The 14456-nt window shown below is 41.2% G+C and overlaps 1 protein-coding gene across 5 annotated transcripts in view; it reads right to left on the bottom strand.

Annotated features, from left to right (window-relative positions):
* Positions 1-14456, bottom strand: part of casz1 (castor zinc finger 1) — a 202258-nt gene that overhangs the window by 13930 nt on the left and 173872 nt on the right. For all 5 annotated transcript variants that reach the window (XM_079587716.1, XM_079587717.1, XM_079587715.1 and 2 more), the window contains 6 exons: positions 11777-12647; positions 10760-10825; positions 7641-7731; positions 4438-4602; positions 2474-2646; positions 1529-2391 (listed from right to left, as the gene is read on the bottom strand). In XM_079587716.1, the coding sequence (XP_079443842.1) occupies positions 1529-2391; positions 2474-2646; positions 4438-4602; positions 7641-7731; positions 10760-10825; positions 11777-12647 (2229 nt within the window). The remainder of the gene's footprint in view (positions 1-1528; positions 2392-2473; positions 2647-4437; positions 4603-7640; positions 7732-10759; positions 10826-11776; positions 12648-14456) is intronic.

The following is a 14456-nucleotide window of genomic DNA, read 5'->3' as shown; positions in this document are numbered from 1 at the left end:
CAAAGCTGTTTGAAAATAGTCGCAGTAAACATCATTCTCTCATTTCTAACGCTGAGCTCTGACCACATCCTCTTCATATTTTACCCAAATGTCCTGTTCACATGTCTTTTCTGAGCAAACGTGTAAAATTAGCAATGCCACATAATGATCTGCACTCTCAATTCTGTTTAGTAGGGGATTTTCTTTCTCTACTTTTCTTGATAGTTACCAAAACTAAATGCAAGGTGCTCACACATGAAAGAATATGCTAATTTTATTTGCCTTCTTGTAGGCCAGTAGGACTTTTATGAGAAGATCTGATCTTTTGAAGTCTACACCTGCAAAGAGACAAGGAGTAAAGGCTATGACAGCCTTATAGCAGCCGAAACCCTTTAAGGATCTTCTGCAAATATCCATGATCCTGTTCCCATACCTCACAAAAAAGAAGCATTGGCATGTTACATGAATATGGTAATCAATCAGTACCATGACACCCTCACAATACAGTATTTTATTTTTGTAAGGAAACCCACTAGCTTACTAGCCTAAAACGCCTAGAGTAAAGACTTCACAGACTCCACATCAGTGTTTTCATACTGAAACAAGTAGTGCCTTTATATACACACCACCACATACACACACAGCCCTCTCTGGAGCGCTGAGTCATTTCTGCTTCACCAGTTTCTGATATTTCTTCCTCTATATCAGAGTGCATATAAAAAGCTGCTTTGTACCTCCAATTTCTCAACTTAATATTATTCAGGCTCCATTTGGTTGGAACGAGTGCACGCTCAGATAAGAGGCCGGTGATGAGGAAGCATGTAGAACACAGGCCCTGGGATCCTCCTGAGAATGCTATTAGAGGCAGCTTTACAGAGCCCACTCACTAGTTCAGCACTTATCTGCTAATGGATTGTGGGTATCATGACAATGATCGCTGCAATAACAAGACTAGAGCAGCAAACCAGCCCTTTAATATTTTGCCTTAATCCTGAAATCAGAGTTTGTGTAGCGTCTGTGGATAGCATGAGCAAGATGACCTGAAAGTGCCCTTTCACTGATGGTATAGGTACAGAGAGAGAGAAACACATGGGCAGAGTGACCCAAAGAACCGATGTTTTCACGATTAAACGCAGTGAGGAAAACTGATCATTTGATAGAGTATATTTTTCACACTTGTTTGGGAATATCTAGTCAAGTGATTCTCAAATGGTTTTATTTTTAATTGATTTAGAAGAGATAATATCGAATTTTAATATCGGACATTTATTGGTTATCAGCCATAATAAGAAAATAATCTGTATTGGCCAGAATTTTACATTCTAAAATAATTTTTCAATTGTAAAATACATTGTTCTTTATCCTTTTGTATGGATTATAAAATAAAAATGTATTATTACATGTAATTATTTTAATATTTAATATTAATTATTCATATTTACATTAATAAATATACTAATAAATGTTATAATTACTGTGTGCAACCCACCAGTTGAGAATCACTGATCTGAATGTTCATAAGTTGATACTGTGGAAAGAGGAAACAAACCTGCATCCAGGTTACTGGAGGGCTTCAGAGCAGCGGCCGCCAGTCGGGCCATCATGGGCGATATCAGACCCTTGCTGGCCGACATCTTCTCCATAATGGATGATGCAGCGAATGAAGTGGGAGTGGAAGCTACGGTAGCAGCAGCTGGGTCCCCGGTCGGGGTGGAGGTCTGGGGTAGAGAATCGCTGGGCATGGAGTGAGCTACAGTGGTGGCCATGGATATCAGGCCAGCGGCAGAGGGGGTGAGCGTCATGGGCATTCTGGGAATGAGCGAGAAGAAGGGGTTGGAAGCACCTGCCAGTGCACTGTTGGAAAGTGCCAGGGCCATGGGTACATTGCTCGGCAGAGCCTGGGACAGCAGGGTGGAAATGCGGCTGGCCGGAGGCAGAGCGGCAGTGGGCTTGACGCTGTGGCTGGAGGACATGGTGGTGATGGGAGTGGACAGCAGATGCGGTACGGAGGAGGACTGCTGGGTCGTTGGAGAAGCACTTAAGCTGGAGTTTTTGCTGCTAATGGCGGAGTAGTCCATGAGGTCATCATTGCTGGACTCGTCCTGATCCTCTTTGGGCAACAGGAAGGAGGAAGCGAGGCCAAGCACACCCGAGGAGCGAATGTGGCGGCGCTCGTGTTTGCGCTTGTGTGAGGTCATCTGGCTGGTGGAGGTAAAGGTGAAGCCGCAGCCTTGGCGTATGCAGTGGAAATGGTTGGTGGCCTTGCTGTAGACGCAGCCTTCGTACTTGCACTCCTCGTATTTGTAAAATTTCTTGAAGCCGTCCTTGGCGTAAGCGTCATCTTTGATGTGATAGCTCTTGTGCTTCTCAATGTCACACTTGTTCTTGAAGGTGAAGGTACAGCCTGGGCGCCTGAGAGGTGGAAAAGGAGAAGGATTAAACTCTAAAATGGTATTGAAGTTGACATTAAGTTGAGTTGGAGCGACCATTGTACCTGCAGTGGAAGTGGGTGGTCTTTTGCCCGTAGAACTGGCACGCGACCGTCCCACAATCCTCGGTGGCGCGAAACCTCTGGAAGCCATCGTTGATCAGCTGTGCATTTTTCTTATGGAAGTTCTCATGAGTCATGACATCAGACGTGCTCGTGTACACCTTGTTGCAGCCCACCTGACAGACAGGAAATGAAAGGAAAAAAAAGAAATTCATGAGACAAAGCGTGAGCATGGTTTAGAAATAAACACCATGTGTTAGTTTCACTTTGTTGCACTGGATGAAAAATGCTGCTCAGTATGAAAAAAAGTGGCTTGGCGCTTGAGCTCTTGTAGTCTGCAGGGACATGAAAACAACAACTCGAGATGTGACACAAAAATAGCTCAGTTTGGCGATGAACTCAATGTGGGGAGCAAAGAAACAGGTGACCTAAAAAAAATGAACAGGAAACATTTTCTCAAGATCTGAGCTTTGTTAAAAATATACTCTTGAGACATCTCATAAAATATGAAAAGCAAACCCTTTACCCGAAAAAAAACAGGTGTGCGTTTCATGAAAACAGCTTCAAAGAGATAAAAGACAGGACTATTTTTTGTGATTTGCAATATGTGGCATGCGAAAGCAGCATGGCGAGGCAGCGTGTGGTTGAAACCTTTTTCCATTTAAGGTTTTAAGTCTATATTAGAGGTCTATGCTTTAGAAGAGTCAGGGGGGTTGTTCGGGAAGACTGTCACTTACTTCGGTTTGAAAGGCTCTGTTACTCAACAGCAGCACTCAGGAGCCCTCTGGGCAGCAGACGAACGTGAACTAATGTTTGAATTAAAACCAGCAATTGTATATCATCTCTGGCACTTTTCACCCGTGCAAACAGGGTAACTTGGCCATATTCAGTCAAACAATGAAAAAAATGCCACTCTGTTTTTTCTCCGTAAATCAGGAGAACGGGTGCCAACATCTGCCTGTTCTCACTGCTGTTAAAACAAGAGCTGAAATGTCTAATAACAATTACGCCGTTAGGGAGGCTTAAAGAAAAGAGAATATATCTTAAGTCCTGGGCCACTGTAGCTTGTGGTGAAAAAGAGCTCGGCTCGAAAGTGACATCTTGAAAATAAGCAGATGTAAAGAATTAAACAGATCTGGTGGGAAATAATCGCCACTTGGTACTAAAAGATGAAAAATGTTGAGTTCATATAAACAACTCACAGAATTCTATCCATGCCAACTAAGGAGTGAGGGAGAAAGGTGTTGAGGGGAGAGGAGGGCCACATCCTGTTCATGCCTTTATTTTAATTTGATTTATTCTGATACCTTTTGTCTTATGAACAAAAAAAACTTAAATGTTCATATAGGCCTCGAGGAAAAAGTTGAAGTACTTTAATGTCAATATAGATTGCATCGTACAAAGTCAGTGCTATTTACCTGCTGCTATTAACGTTATTATTGTGCAAGGAATGTAGATTTTGTTCAAATTTTCAAGATGTTTAGATATTTGTATTGGAAGATGTACATTTTTTGCAAAGCATGAAACAATGAATGTCATGACTTTATGAATTTAAGACCTTATGGTCCGATTTAAGATATTTTTAAGGCCTTAATTTATGTAAGGGCGAAATAAAGACTGGTTACGAAACCCTGAAATATATATTTTTGGTAACACTTTATTTTGATGGTCCCTTTTGAACATTCTGTTGACTACAAGTAAACTTTGCAACTACATGTCAACTTATTCTAACCCTACCAGTCTACTAATACTCTACTAAAACTCCAATGAGAGTTAGAAGACATGAAGGTACAACGTTACTTATAGTCAACAGAATGTGCTATAGGGACCATCAAAATAAAGTGAAACCATATTTTTTTCTCAAATCCTGTACAAGCAGAGGAACTGATATCTGCATGTGTCTGTATAAGGGTGAATGTGCATTATTATTATTTTTTTGCAAACTAGGGGTTTTTGCTGTGGTTTACCTGCATGCAGTGGTAGTGGGTACTCTTGCCGTTGAGATGACAGCCGTGGTAGTACACACTGCAGTCATCCAAAGGGCTGAAACGCATGAATCCGTGCTGCAGGGAGTTGTCCCTCTTCTTATGCATGTTATAATGCCTTATCACATCCTGCTTACTGGTGAATCTCTGTAAACAACAGATATACAGAGTTAGTAAGGTGGGGGAGGTGTTGTGTAGGTTCTGAAGGAAACCAGCAATGCGTTCTTTTATTACTCATGCAACAACTGCAGAGCATTGCAGAAAACTGCAGCCAGGTGGGTGAATGGTGCATATAGTAGCAGCAGGTACTGTATAAGGTGAATTTATTTTTCAATACTCGCAATGCAGAATAGAACAATTAAAAGTGAGAACTTTGAAGGGTGTATTCCATTCAGAGTTTGCCTTATAGACTCCCTATACACTAACTATACGCACCCAAAGCATAGCATTATGACTCAAATATGACTTTGTAGTATTTTCTAAGCTCACCTGATGTTTGAATCTGTGCATAATGTGCGGCTTCAAAAAAAAAGGTTCTTGAACTAGACTGTTAATTACATTTTATTTCACCATTTCTAATTAAGATGGATCACATGACATACGAGATCACAGTTGTGATATTCTCCGCTTCTGAAAAATCATGTTCCATGCAGATGGTTTTGGAACGTGCACGGGGAAAAGACAACAAACAAACAAACAAGGCAACCAAAAAATGTTTCTTTTTTAATTCCCGTCTGAGATATGATTCCATTTTTAATTAAAGTATTAAAGCACAGTTTTGTGCAGGGTTAGACAATAATAATGAGGAAATATGCTAAAATACCCCTCCTCCTCAAAATTAAAATCTCCTACACCATGGAGAAGTCTGGGGCGGGGGGGTGTAGACAAAGCGATGTAGGGGAAAAAACCTCACTCTTGAGAGATCAGGGCAACCAAATCTGCAGTAATTGGGCTTGAGCTAATATTACAGGAACTGAAACAAGAGTAGCTGAAATCAATGAGCCTTTTCCAACGTAAATCCATATTTTCTACATAAATGAGCAACAGGAGAAAAAAAACATGACAGAAACATCTACGAAACCTCATTGCCCACATATGAAGATCATCTTACAGGCAAATAAAAAATAAATAAAGATATATAAATACACAAAGATAAATACTTAAATCTTGGCTATATAGTGTTATATTTCCATTCCTGTTTCAAAAGAAGTGTAATAGACGATATATGAGCCAATGTTCAACAAACGGTGATAACAGGAATTTGGGATGTCGACAAACAAATAAAAAGAGATACTGATCTAGATCCGGCCACACTGAGCGGAACTGTGGAAAACAGCAGGAAATTGTATCAGTTGGGCTTCTGTACTTAGAAGAGTGGCCACACGGTCGTGTGGACATTTATTTTAGGATTCCCATCGCATTGCAGGATGGCCATGAAAGGAGAGGCAGGGCCGGTATGGAGTGGAGCAAAGGCTGGCAACCGCAGGATAATATTCCACCACTGTGTCATGTAACATCTTAATGACTTATCAATTCCAAAAACAAGTTCATCTGAGCCTCACCTTTCAACTGGGGTACGCACAGCCTCCTGTCTGTCATTACTAAACTGCCAAGAGTCTCTGATGCCTTTACATGTACAGGAAAATTCCTATTAATCCGAATATGGTCACACTCTAAGCATCATGTAAATTCCATAACCTGACTGCCAAAACCAGATTAAGCCAAAGTTCTGGGTTTATAGAAATCTGAATAAGATTGCCAGTCCCATGCTCTACTGTTTAAGCTGCAACAATGCTTATGCTTCAATTGATCAGAATTGTAAGTCACGTAAATTACATTTTGAATATTAAGATTTGCAAACTAACATTTCACAAACATTAAGAAACTTCATGGCATACACTGGTAATAAGTAGATTTAAAAAAATCTATTTTTGTGGGCATTTTGGTATTTTGAAAAAAATTGCTGGATTGAAAGGCCATTGCATTATTGCGCATTAAAAAAACGTATGAGCTCGCTTTATGCGATATTCCAATTTAGCGAGGAAATTAAATTTGCAACTTTGGATGGAGACATAGCTAATGAATTTTTAAGCAACGCAAGTTCCAAAAACGGACAGCCTCAAAGGGACTTTTGAACCAGCTCTGCTTACAGTTTGAGGAATTGTACTTGAATAACAAGAGGCAGCCTGCTGGGCTGAATAAGTCTCTTTTAGATGCAACAGCTGCCCTGTTGTCTTCAGCAGGATTCCTGGATGTTTATAATGAAAAATGTAATCAGATGATTAAAAATGAAGTGGGAGATTATGACTAGAGTGGACTTGATAAAGAAAAGACTGTGCGCCTCTCTTTGCAGGAGGATTTTTGATGTCTTCGACAAATGTGCCCGTCTTTGCCTGCTCTTTTCCACCATATGCGCATGAGCCGCTGCTGTCTGTGTTCTGATCTGCTTAATGCTGATTTTGCTGTGCTGAACATGACAACTCTGGGGACATGGATCAGATTAATAATGTGAAAGGGGATTATGAGTGGCCCAAGAGTATTAGCAGATGTCCTTAGGAAAAAAAGGAGGCATCTTTTGAAAGTATTTACCATTAACTATGGGGAAAAAAAAGGAAAGCCATTGTCTGTCTGATTGAGTTTTAAGAAATAGCCCTCATCTATCTAAACCTGTTAAGCCAGTATGGTGCCAAGATAAAAAGCCTAGTCCGTGAGGTTTTGTTTGGCTGTTTTCTTGTGTGTACCCTGGCACACTTCAATCATTTCCTCTAACAGTTATCTTCCTCTCCTGTCAGGGAGTGATGGGAAAAGTGTGAAGGTGAGCTTTAAAATGGTGTTGTGACACTCTCTGCATTATACTGTTGTCGTACAGAAACAAGGCGCTTAGATTTCCAGCAGTAAGGGATGGATATTTAAGTGTGTTGAACCGTGCCCGTCAGATTGCAAAAATTACCCAGCTGACATAATCTCATTTATCATCAAAAAGGAGGAAAGGACACCCACTTTTTGCATTTGTATTCAAGATAAAATTCCGATAGATAGATAAATGAATAAATAAAGATTGAATAAAAATAAAACTCCAAAATTGGCCACTCGTGGGTGAATTAAGAAAGTTGCAGGCGATTTTACTTGCGTTTTGCACTTGGTGAGTGTTCATTTTGAATCCTGCTTGTGGCTGTTGTACTCACCTGATAGTTACATTCAGGGTCCATGCAGTGATAATGCTCTCTGTACTGGTAAGCACAGTGCACATGGCCACAGTGCTGGCTCCCAGAGAACCTACAATCAGACAGAAATATATGTAAAACACTGTAATTGTTACTGTTTTGGCCAAGTATTCTGAATCCAAACATTATTATCATATTGAGCTAAAGATAAACACGATTTCAGAAACAGCAAGTGAGATAAAGAGATCATTTTCGAAGAGAGAAAAAAAATCAGCGCTGAAAAGGAGTTGCATTTCGCTATCTCTATTCCATATACGAAACCTCTAACAATGTGGGGGCTGATCTTGAAAGGGCAATTTAGCCTTTTATCTCCGCTTGATAGATGCCCTAACACTGACAGAGTCATCTTCACGGAGCTCAGAGTCATTACCAAGAACTATAAACACATAGAAAAACAGGCCTACGCTTCCTCGACCATACGATTGCAATTCACTCTCCAGCCACAGCAATCTCCACCAAATTAGTTCCATTGCCTTCAAAGGCAGTAGGTAGACTCTTATTAAACTGTAACCCCCGACATAATTCGCTCATTTGCTCGTGCTTTAAGCCCTGCCAAATCAGCGTTCGGCTCTCCAGGTTAACAGCCTATGCTTTAATCAGGGAAAGGTTAGGCCTAATAGAAAGGTTTGAGTGTGTCTCCGTGTGGCTTCCTCCTCTTCACTCTCGCCGACTGACTCGCCCGGTCTTCCGTGGATTGGCGGCGCTTTAAAGAGGCACATTTCCTGAGTGTTTACAGGCTGATTATAACCCTGACGATGATGACTGTTAAAAACCTCCAATTACAGCTCAAAACACACAAATAAACATTCGCACCGCCGCTGCCAAGAGCACCATCTGCTGAAGTAGAGAAAAAGCTAAGTAATTTTTTTTCCCCCTACTGCCTGGATTATCCCTAGACTGCTTTTACAAATCACTTTGCTAAGTTCATTAAGCTAATTGAATGGTGAATCCACTACCTGCTAAACGTGGGTGGTGCTCTGAAGGGCTGGGGAAGTGGCAGGCGCTTAAGTTGGTTTTGTTTGTATCTTAAAGGAACAGTTCAAGAAACTGTAGATTTCAAGCACCATAAACGTATAATTAAACGTATCTATGTGACAATATTCCAAGTCTTCTGAAGCCATACTTTAAGTTGAACTCATGAAAGTTCATGAGAGAAGTAGTATTATAAGGTGTGTGGATGAATCATTCATTTAGTTGGATCTTTTCAATGAATCAAATGATTTGATTAAAAAATGAATGATTTGTTCACCAATTTAACTGATCTGGTTCTTGAGTATCAACTCAATGACTCACTGATTCGATCACAGCAGTTAGAAGCTTGCTGAAGAGAGAAGTGATCAATTTAATTATTGGTCCGCTTGTTTTGAGTTTAAAAAATATAGTCATATGAAGAACTTTATATTTTCCTTCTTTTTTTTTTTTTACTTTAAATCCTCAGTCCCCATTCATAGTAACTGCATGGAAAAAACTAGCAGTGCAATTTTTAAAATGTCTTTTTACATTGCACAGAAGAAAACAAGTCATATGACTTGGAATGACATGAGGATGAATACCTGGTGATGGTATTTTAATTTTTGGGTGAACTATTGCTTTACAAAAGAGATTACAACACAGGCTACAGTACAGACTTTATATCTCGCACTCATAATGCATGAATGTACACATTAAACTCACCCACCATTAGCAGCCCCTCTGCGTCGCACTCAAACATTCCCGGCCCCATGTACACAGAACCCCCTTGGGATGGCAGCCCACCCCAGCTGTATCACTTTGCCTCTGGACAATTCCCACTTGCCGCGTCAGGGGGCTAATGGGCCACGCTGCTATTCAGTGGCGGATTAAATATTAATATCGCCACGATACAGAGATTGCCGCACATCTCCCGTTACAATAGAGACATGCCGATCAAAGTTTGGTGCAATGCTGGGTACATAAAAGCATTTAGGAGGGAAAACAGTGACTAAACACTACCAGGGAAGCTCTTTAAACATCAAACCGCGGCAGTGCGAGGAGATAAAGAACTTTTTCCCCTTTTGTGGGGGGAAGGTGGGTGTAGACAAGTTTACAAAGCTGCTTTTTAGCACGACTGTTCTCTCATTAGCGTGGATGATTCCTCCCCCCCTCCCCCCACCCCGATCCTTCAACAACCCCCCAATACACCAGGCTGCATTTGCCCTTTTTATGAGTCCTCATTTTTCTTTTTTCCCCTCCTCTCTTTCCTTTCTTTTTTTTCCTAACACGGAAATTGAAACTGTATCTGGGCTTATCTACTGCCTCCCCGCGCATCAACTGCCGAGATGTTTAGACAAATTTTATGCATTATGCAGTGCAAATATCAAAACAGTTCTTGGCAGTGCCAGCAGAAGCCTCATTAAAAATTCCTTAATTAAATCTTCTTGCAAAATGTAATCAGTCCAAGGAGGGTTTTTGTGTGTGCACAAGGATGTGTGTGTGTCTGTTAGTGCCAGGGCTTTGATTTGTGGCCTTCATGTTACGGCTTGGGAGAGTAATCATTAACGCCAAAGCCACTTTGCCTTTTGAAATGCGCCTTTTTCTCTCTTTAAGGCAAGAATAAATAAACAAATGATAATCACCTTTCTACTGGCATGACAAAAGGAAACAGAAGCCGATATTGGAGTGCGCTGCATCTATCTCTGCGCTTTGTCTGCATTTGCGAGTGCCTGTCATTTAGTTGATTCAGTATCTTCATTTGAAGTGCAGATATTAGAAATGAAAGTCTCAACTATCTGTGCAGTCAGGCCCAATGACACACAGGCACATGCAGGGCAGTCTAATGTGCCCGATGTTTTTGCAAACATTTCAAGCTGTTTGCTTAAGATTCTACAGAGTTCAGCTTCGGCGTTGGCAGGGGAACTGACACTGGGAAAAATTACTCACTTTCCAGCCTTTAATTCAATTAATTTTCCTTAGTCCATAAACCTGGCGTGCTTACGCGTAATTTATCGTCCACACAGAAAGTGTATTTTTGCAAATCTACATCCTGCTTTATTAAAGTGTGAAATATGTCATCGATTAAAGAATGTTGTCGTGAAGTTTTGTGAGGGTGAGGATTTGCATACCTGGCGATATATTTCTGGTACACGTTGACGTCCTCTGTGACAGGTTTCTCGGGAGGAAGGCCATTCCTATGATAGCATGGGAAAAAAAAGAGAAAAGGATTAATGGTATGCATTCCATCAGTAATAAAAACAAACTGACGCAGTATTTACTTATGAGCCATTTCAAAGTTTGGGCTATCAATATACATTTTCTTCGATGGAGTAGCGATTTGGTTTGGGAATGAATTAGGGAGGTATATAGGCACGCTTTGATGCATGGCCTCCCAACAATGAAAGCACAGAGGGGAAACATTTTTTTGAATGCATAAATTATGTATGTGTGTTTTTGGAGAGAGCAGAAATGCAAAGATGAGGATGTGCGGCGAGTGTCAGAAAGGCAGAAAATGGCTACATGCGTTTTATTTTGTTTGATTGGCCCTTGTATGAGGGATGACTACGGCTTTTAGGACATCCTGTTTCAAAAACAATCCTCATCGATTTAACAGTTACTTAAAAGTCTGGGTTTGGTGGCTGCATTTGACTTAGCATCCCACCTTCATCGAATAAGCACTTAAAAGGAGGAATTCCTAATGTAACACATTATAGTATGTGCGAAGCATTTTGTATTCAAGGTGGCAGCAGTTCAGCAGCACTAACTCAGGACTAAAAACATGAGCAGCTCCAGCAGGGGATGACCTGGGGTTAATCTGCCTCTTTAGGGCTGGTTCTGACAACAAATCACAGTATGTGTGTGTGTGTGTGTGTGTGTGTGTGTTTGCACATGGCCGCACTGCTGGATGTTCCAGGGACTGCTGGAGAACAGCCTTAAGGATCTTGCTAACCTGAACTATTGACAAGGTCAAGACAACTCCTAGAAAGAGTGCCACCCAAGCCCCTACAAACTTGCAATTTGACTTTAAAGCCAGTAGAGGTCTTCTGACCCCCCCACAAGGCCCAGGATCCCTATGCGGGTTATTGTTATAATTACAGTAATTTCCTGTCAATTTATTGTCCAAACAGTTTCAAAAGTTGCCTTACTTGACAGAAGAGACGGTTCCAGTAGTAATGGAGTCAGTTTTGGAGAAGCTGGACTTCATGAAGTCAGTGTTAAAGCCGAGGTGGCCAGCCTGGTCTACGGGCAACCCGGGAGGTCCCACGACCCCGGCAGGAGCAGCCGTATTGATGACTGGTGTTCCTGGGGTCCCTGCCGTAGCTGGGAGAATGCTCGGCATCATCGGCGGATCAACCTTCCCAGGAAGGAACTTCTGGATATTTCGTACATCGTACTTTGACGGCCTGCCGACCTTGCCGGTCTTAAAAGCGATGGCGCCGCCCATATCAGGGTTGCCCTCTCCAGGTTTAAAGAGGTGCAGGAACTTGACGTTCTCCAAGTCGTACTTGGAGGGCCGTTTGTAGGAATTGCCATTTTGCTGTCTGAGACTCTCGCCCATCTTCAGCTTCTGGATGAAGTAATCATACTTAGATGCACGGGATGCTAGGTTCTGGATGTGTGACTGGTTGGTTGGGGGTGGATTGAGCGAGCTTTGTTTGTGGTCCATTACGGGTGGAAATATCTGTCCCTCTGACCCCGCAAGGGCCGGCTGGATGAGGGCAGCGCTCTTCTCCGGTGCCATTTTGGAGTTGAGCTCTTCAGGCTTGGTGTTTATAGGCCAGGGCAAGGTCTCCCCAGCCTTCAGCTTGCGGATGTACTCCTCGTACTTGGAGAAGCGAGCTCGACGGGTGGCCTCCTCGCTGCTCAGGGAAGAAGGATCTGAGGTAGCTGCTTTCAGCTTCTCAAAGCTGATCTTCTTGGCCAGCTCATCCCGAACCTGCTGGTCATCATAGCCAAACATGTGTAAAAACTCATTCATGGTGTTGGCGGCGTAATCGCGTAGTGCGGAGGCCTCTCCTATACGAAAAAAAAAGATAAACAGTTGATTTAGATAACACCCCAGAATTGCACTGATGACAAAACAGGATCTGAAAGTATTAGAGAATGATTTAGCTAATAAAAACAAATAGAAAAATGGAATAGGGTAAAGGTGTAGTTTAATTGCAGTATAGTGAAATTAATTCTGGACCATTAACTTTCATATAGGTCTGAAGGGAGGTCAGATAGACCAGCAAAAGGAGACAATTTGGGTTTAAAACTTCCCCTGCTTCTTAACCAGCTCATATAATAAGGCCAAATTTATGCTCTTTTAAATGATATTTGTGTATGTGTTAGAGCGAGGGACACAAACCCCTCTGGCACTGGTGCACTTAGTGCTTGGCTCTGATATAGTGTTTATCACAGTAGATGAATGCAAAAAAAATTCATCATGTCTCATTTTGTCTGTCAGGAGAGCTACCCTGGTACAAGAACACTGCTCCATGACAACTTCATAGAGGTGTCAGATAAACTCCCTCTCCACCCTGCCATGGCCCCAGCCCTCCACCAGTCCTTTTCTCTGTTTATTTGATTGCCTTTTTCATTGCTGAGCAAATGAGATGGTTAGAGGTAACATTAGCCACGGCCATGCTAATTAATACTAAAATATTTCAGCTTTGGTCTCATATTTCTATGTTATTGCTAAATTGGTCTCTCGCCCGTGCTTTTCACATCTCAGCATGTAAAATAATCCCCAAATTTCCATTGCTGCATTGGGGCTAGTCCTAGCCGTGCTACATCAGTATGAAAGGTGATCTGGGAGATCGAAAGAGCATGAAAAATTTAAGAGAAATGTATCAGGTATTTGATAGGAAACTCCCTACACTTTGCTATGCATCATTTTAGCAGCTATAATGTGTTTGAGCACATACAGTAATTTCATCTCATGCTCAAAGGTTAGAGTGTCATGACAGTCCTTACAGCTCTCATTTTCTCAACTCAATGCTGCCTTGGAGTATTACTGTCACACTTACCAATGTGCAAAAAGAAGGAACCGAAAATGAATATTTGTATTCTACGGTAGGTGTGAAAGGTGGGTATAACTCATGTTAAAATATATATATAAATATATTTATAAAATAAATTATATAGATTATATTATATTTTAGGGGTATAGATATAGCTGACAAAATGACCAGAAAATGTGCTAAAAGCTATGGGTGTAGCCACGTGAGATTTGTGCCTTTAATGCTTTAAAAAAAGTCATTAGACACCAAAGTGTACTGCATTTGTTAAAGTGCCTGCTATTTTGACAGCATTTTGACAAAGTACACTCATTTATTGTTAATTAGCCTCAATTTAATCACTGCTGAATCGGCCACAATAAAAACTATAAAAAATAATGAGCTATTATTACATACTGAAGGATATTTAGTGCTACTGTATGTATCCCCAGAACTTCAGTTTGGCAGAGCAAGGCTTCAGCCATAAATTTGGCATCCAGTGTCTATATTTTTGTATAGGTCACGGCTGCTTAGAGGCGTTTTGTCAGGTCATGTGATTTTACACAGCTTTAAAGTCAGGACATGCTCTTTAATCTCTGTCCCTGAACATTTTCCAAGGACAGCAATCAAAGACACTTCTGCTTTAGGTATAATTGGACATATTCCATCTGTACCTTTTTTTCAAAGAGTTGGGAAACTCCCTTCATTTTCTGACAGAAATCCCCCTCTCCGTCTCTGAGTGTTATCGGTCTATCATTAGCATTATTATCGGTTTCAAAAGTAATCTGTAGGTAGGATACGCATCCACTTTTCTCTTTACACTATACTATTAAAGGGATAGTTC

Source organism: Phoxinus phoxinus, assembly GCF_949152265.1.
Source record: "Phoxinus phoxinus genome assembly, chromosome: 18".
Lineage (NCBI taxonomy): Eukaryota > Metazoa > Chordata > Actinopteri > Cypriniformes > Leuciscidae > Phoxinus > Phoxinus phoxinus.
The sequence above is the reverse complement of the archived record's forward strand: the minus strand, read 5'-3'. Positions and strand labels throughout refer to the sequence as shown.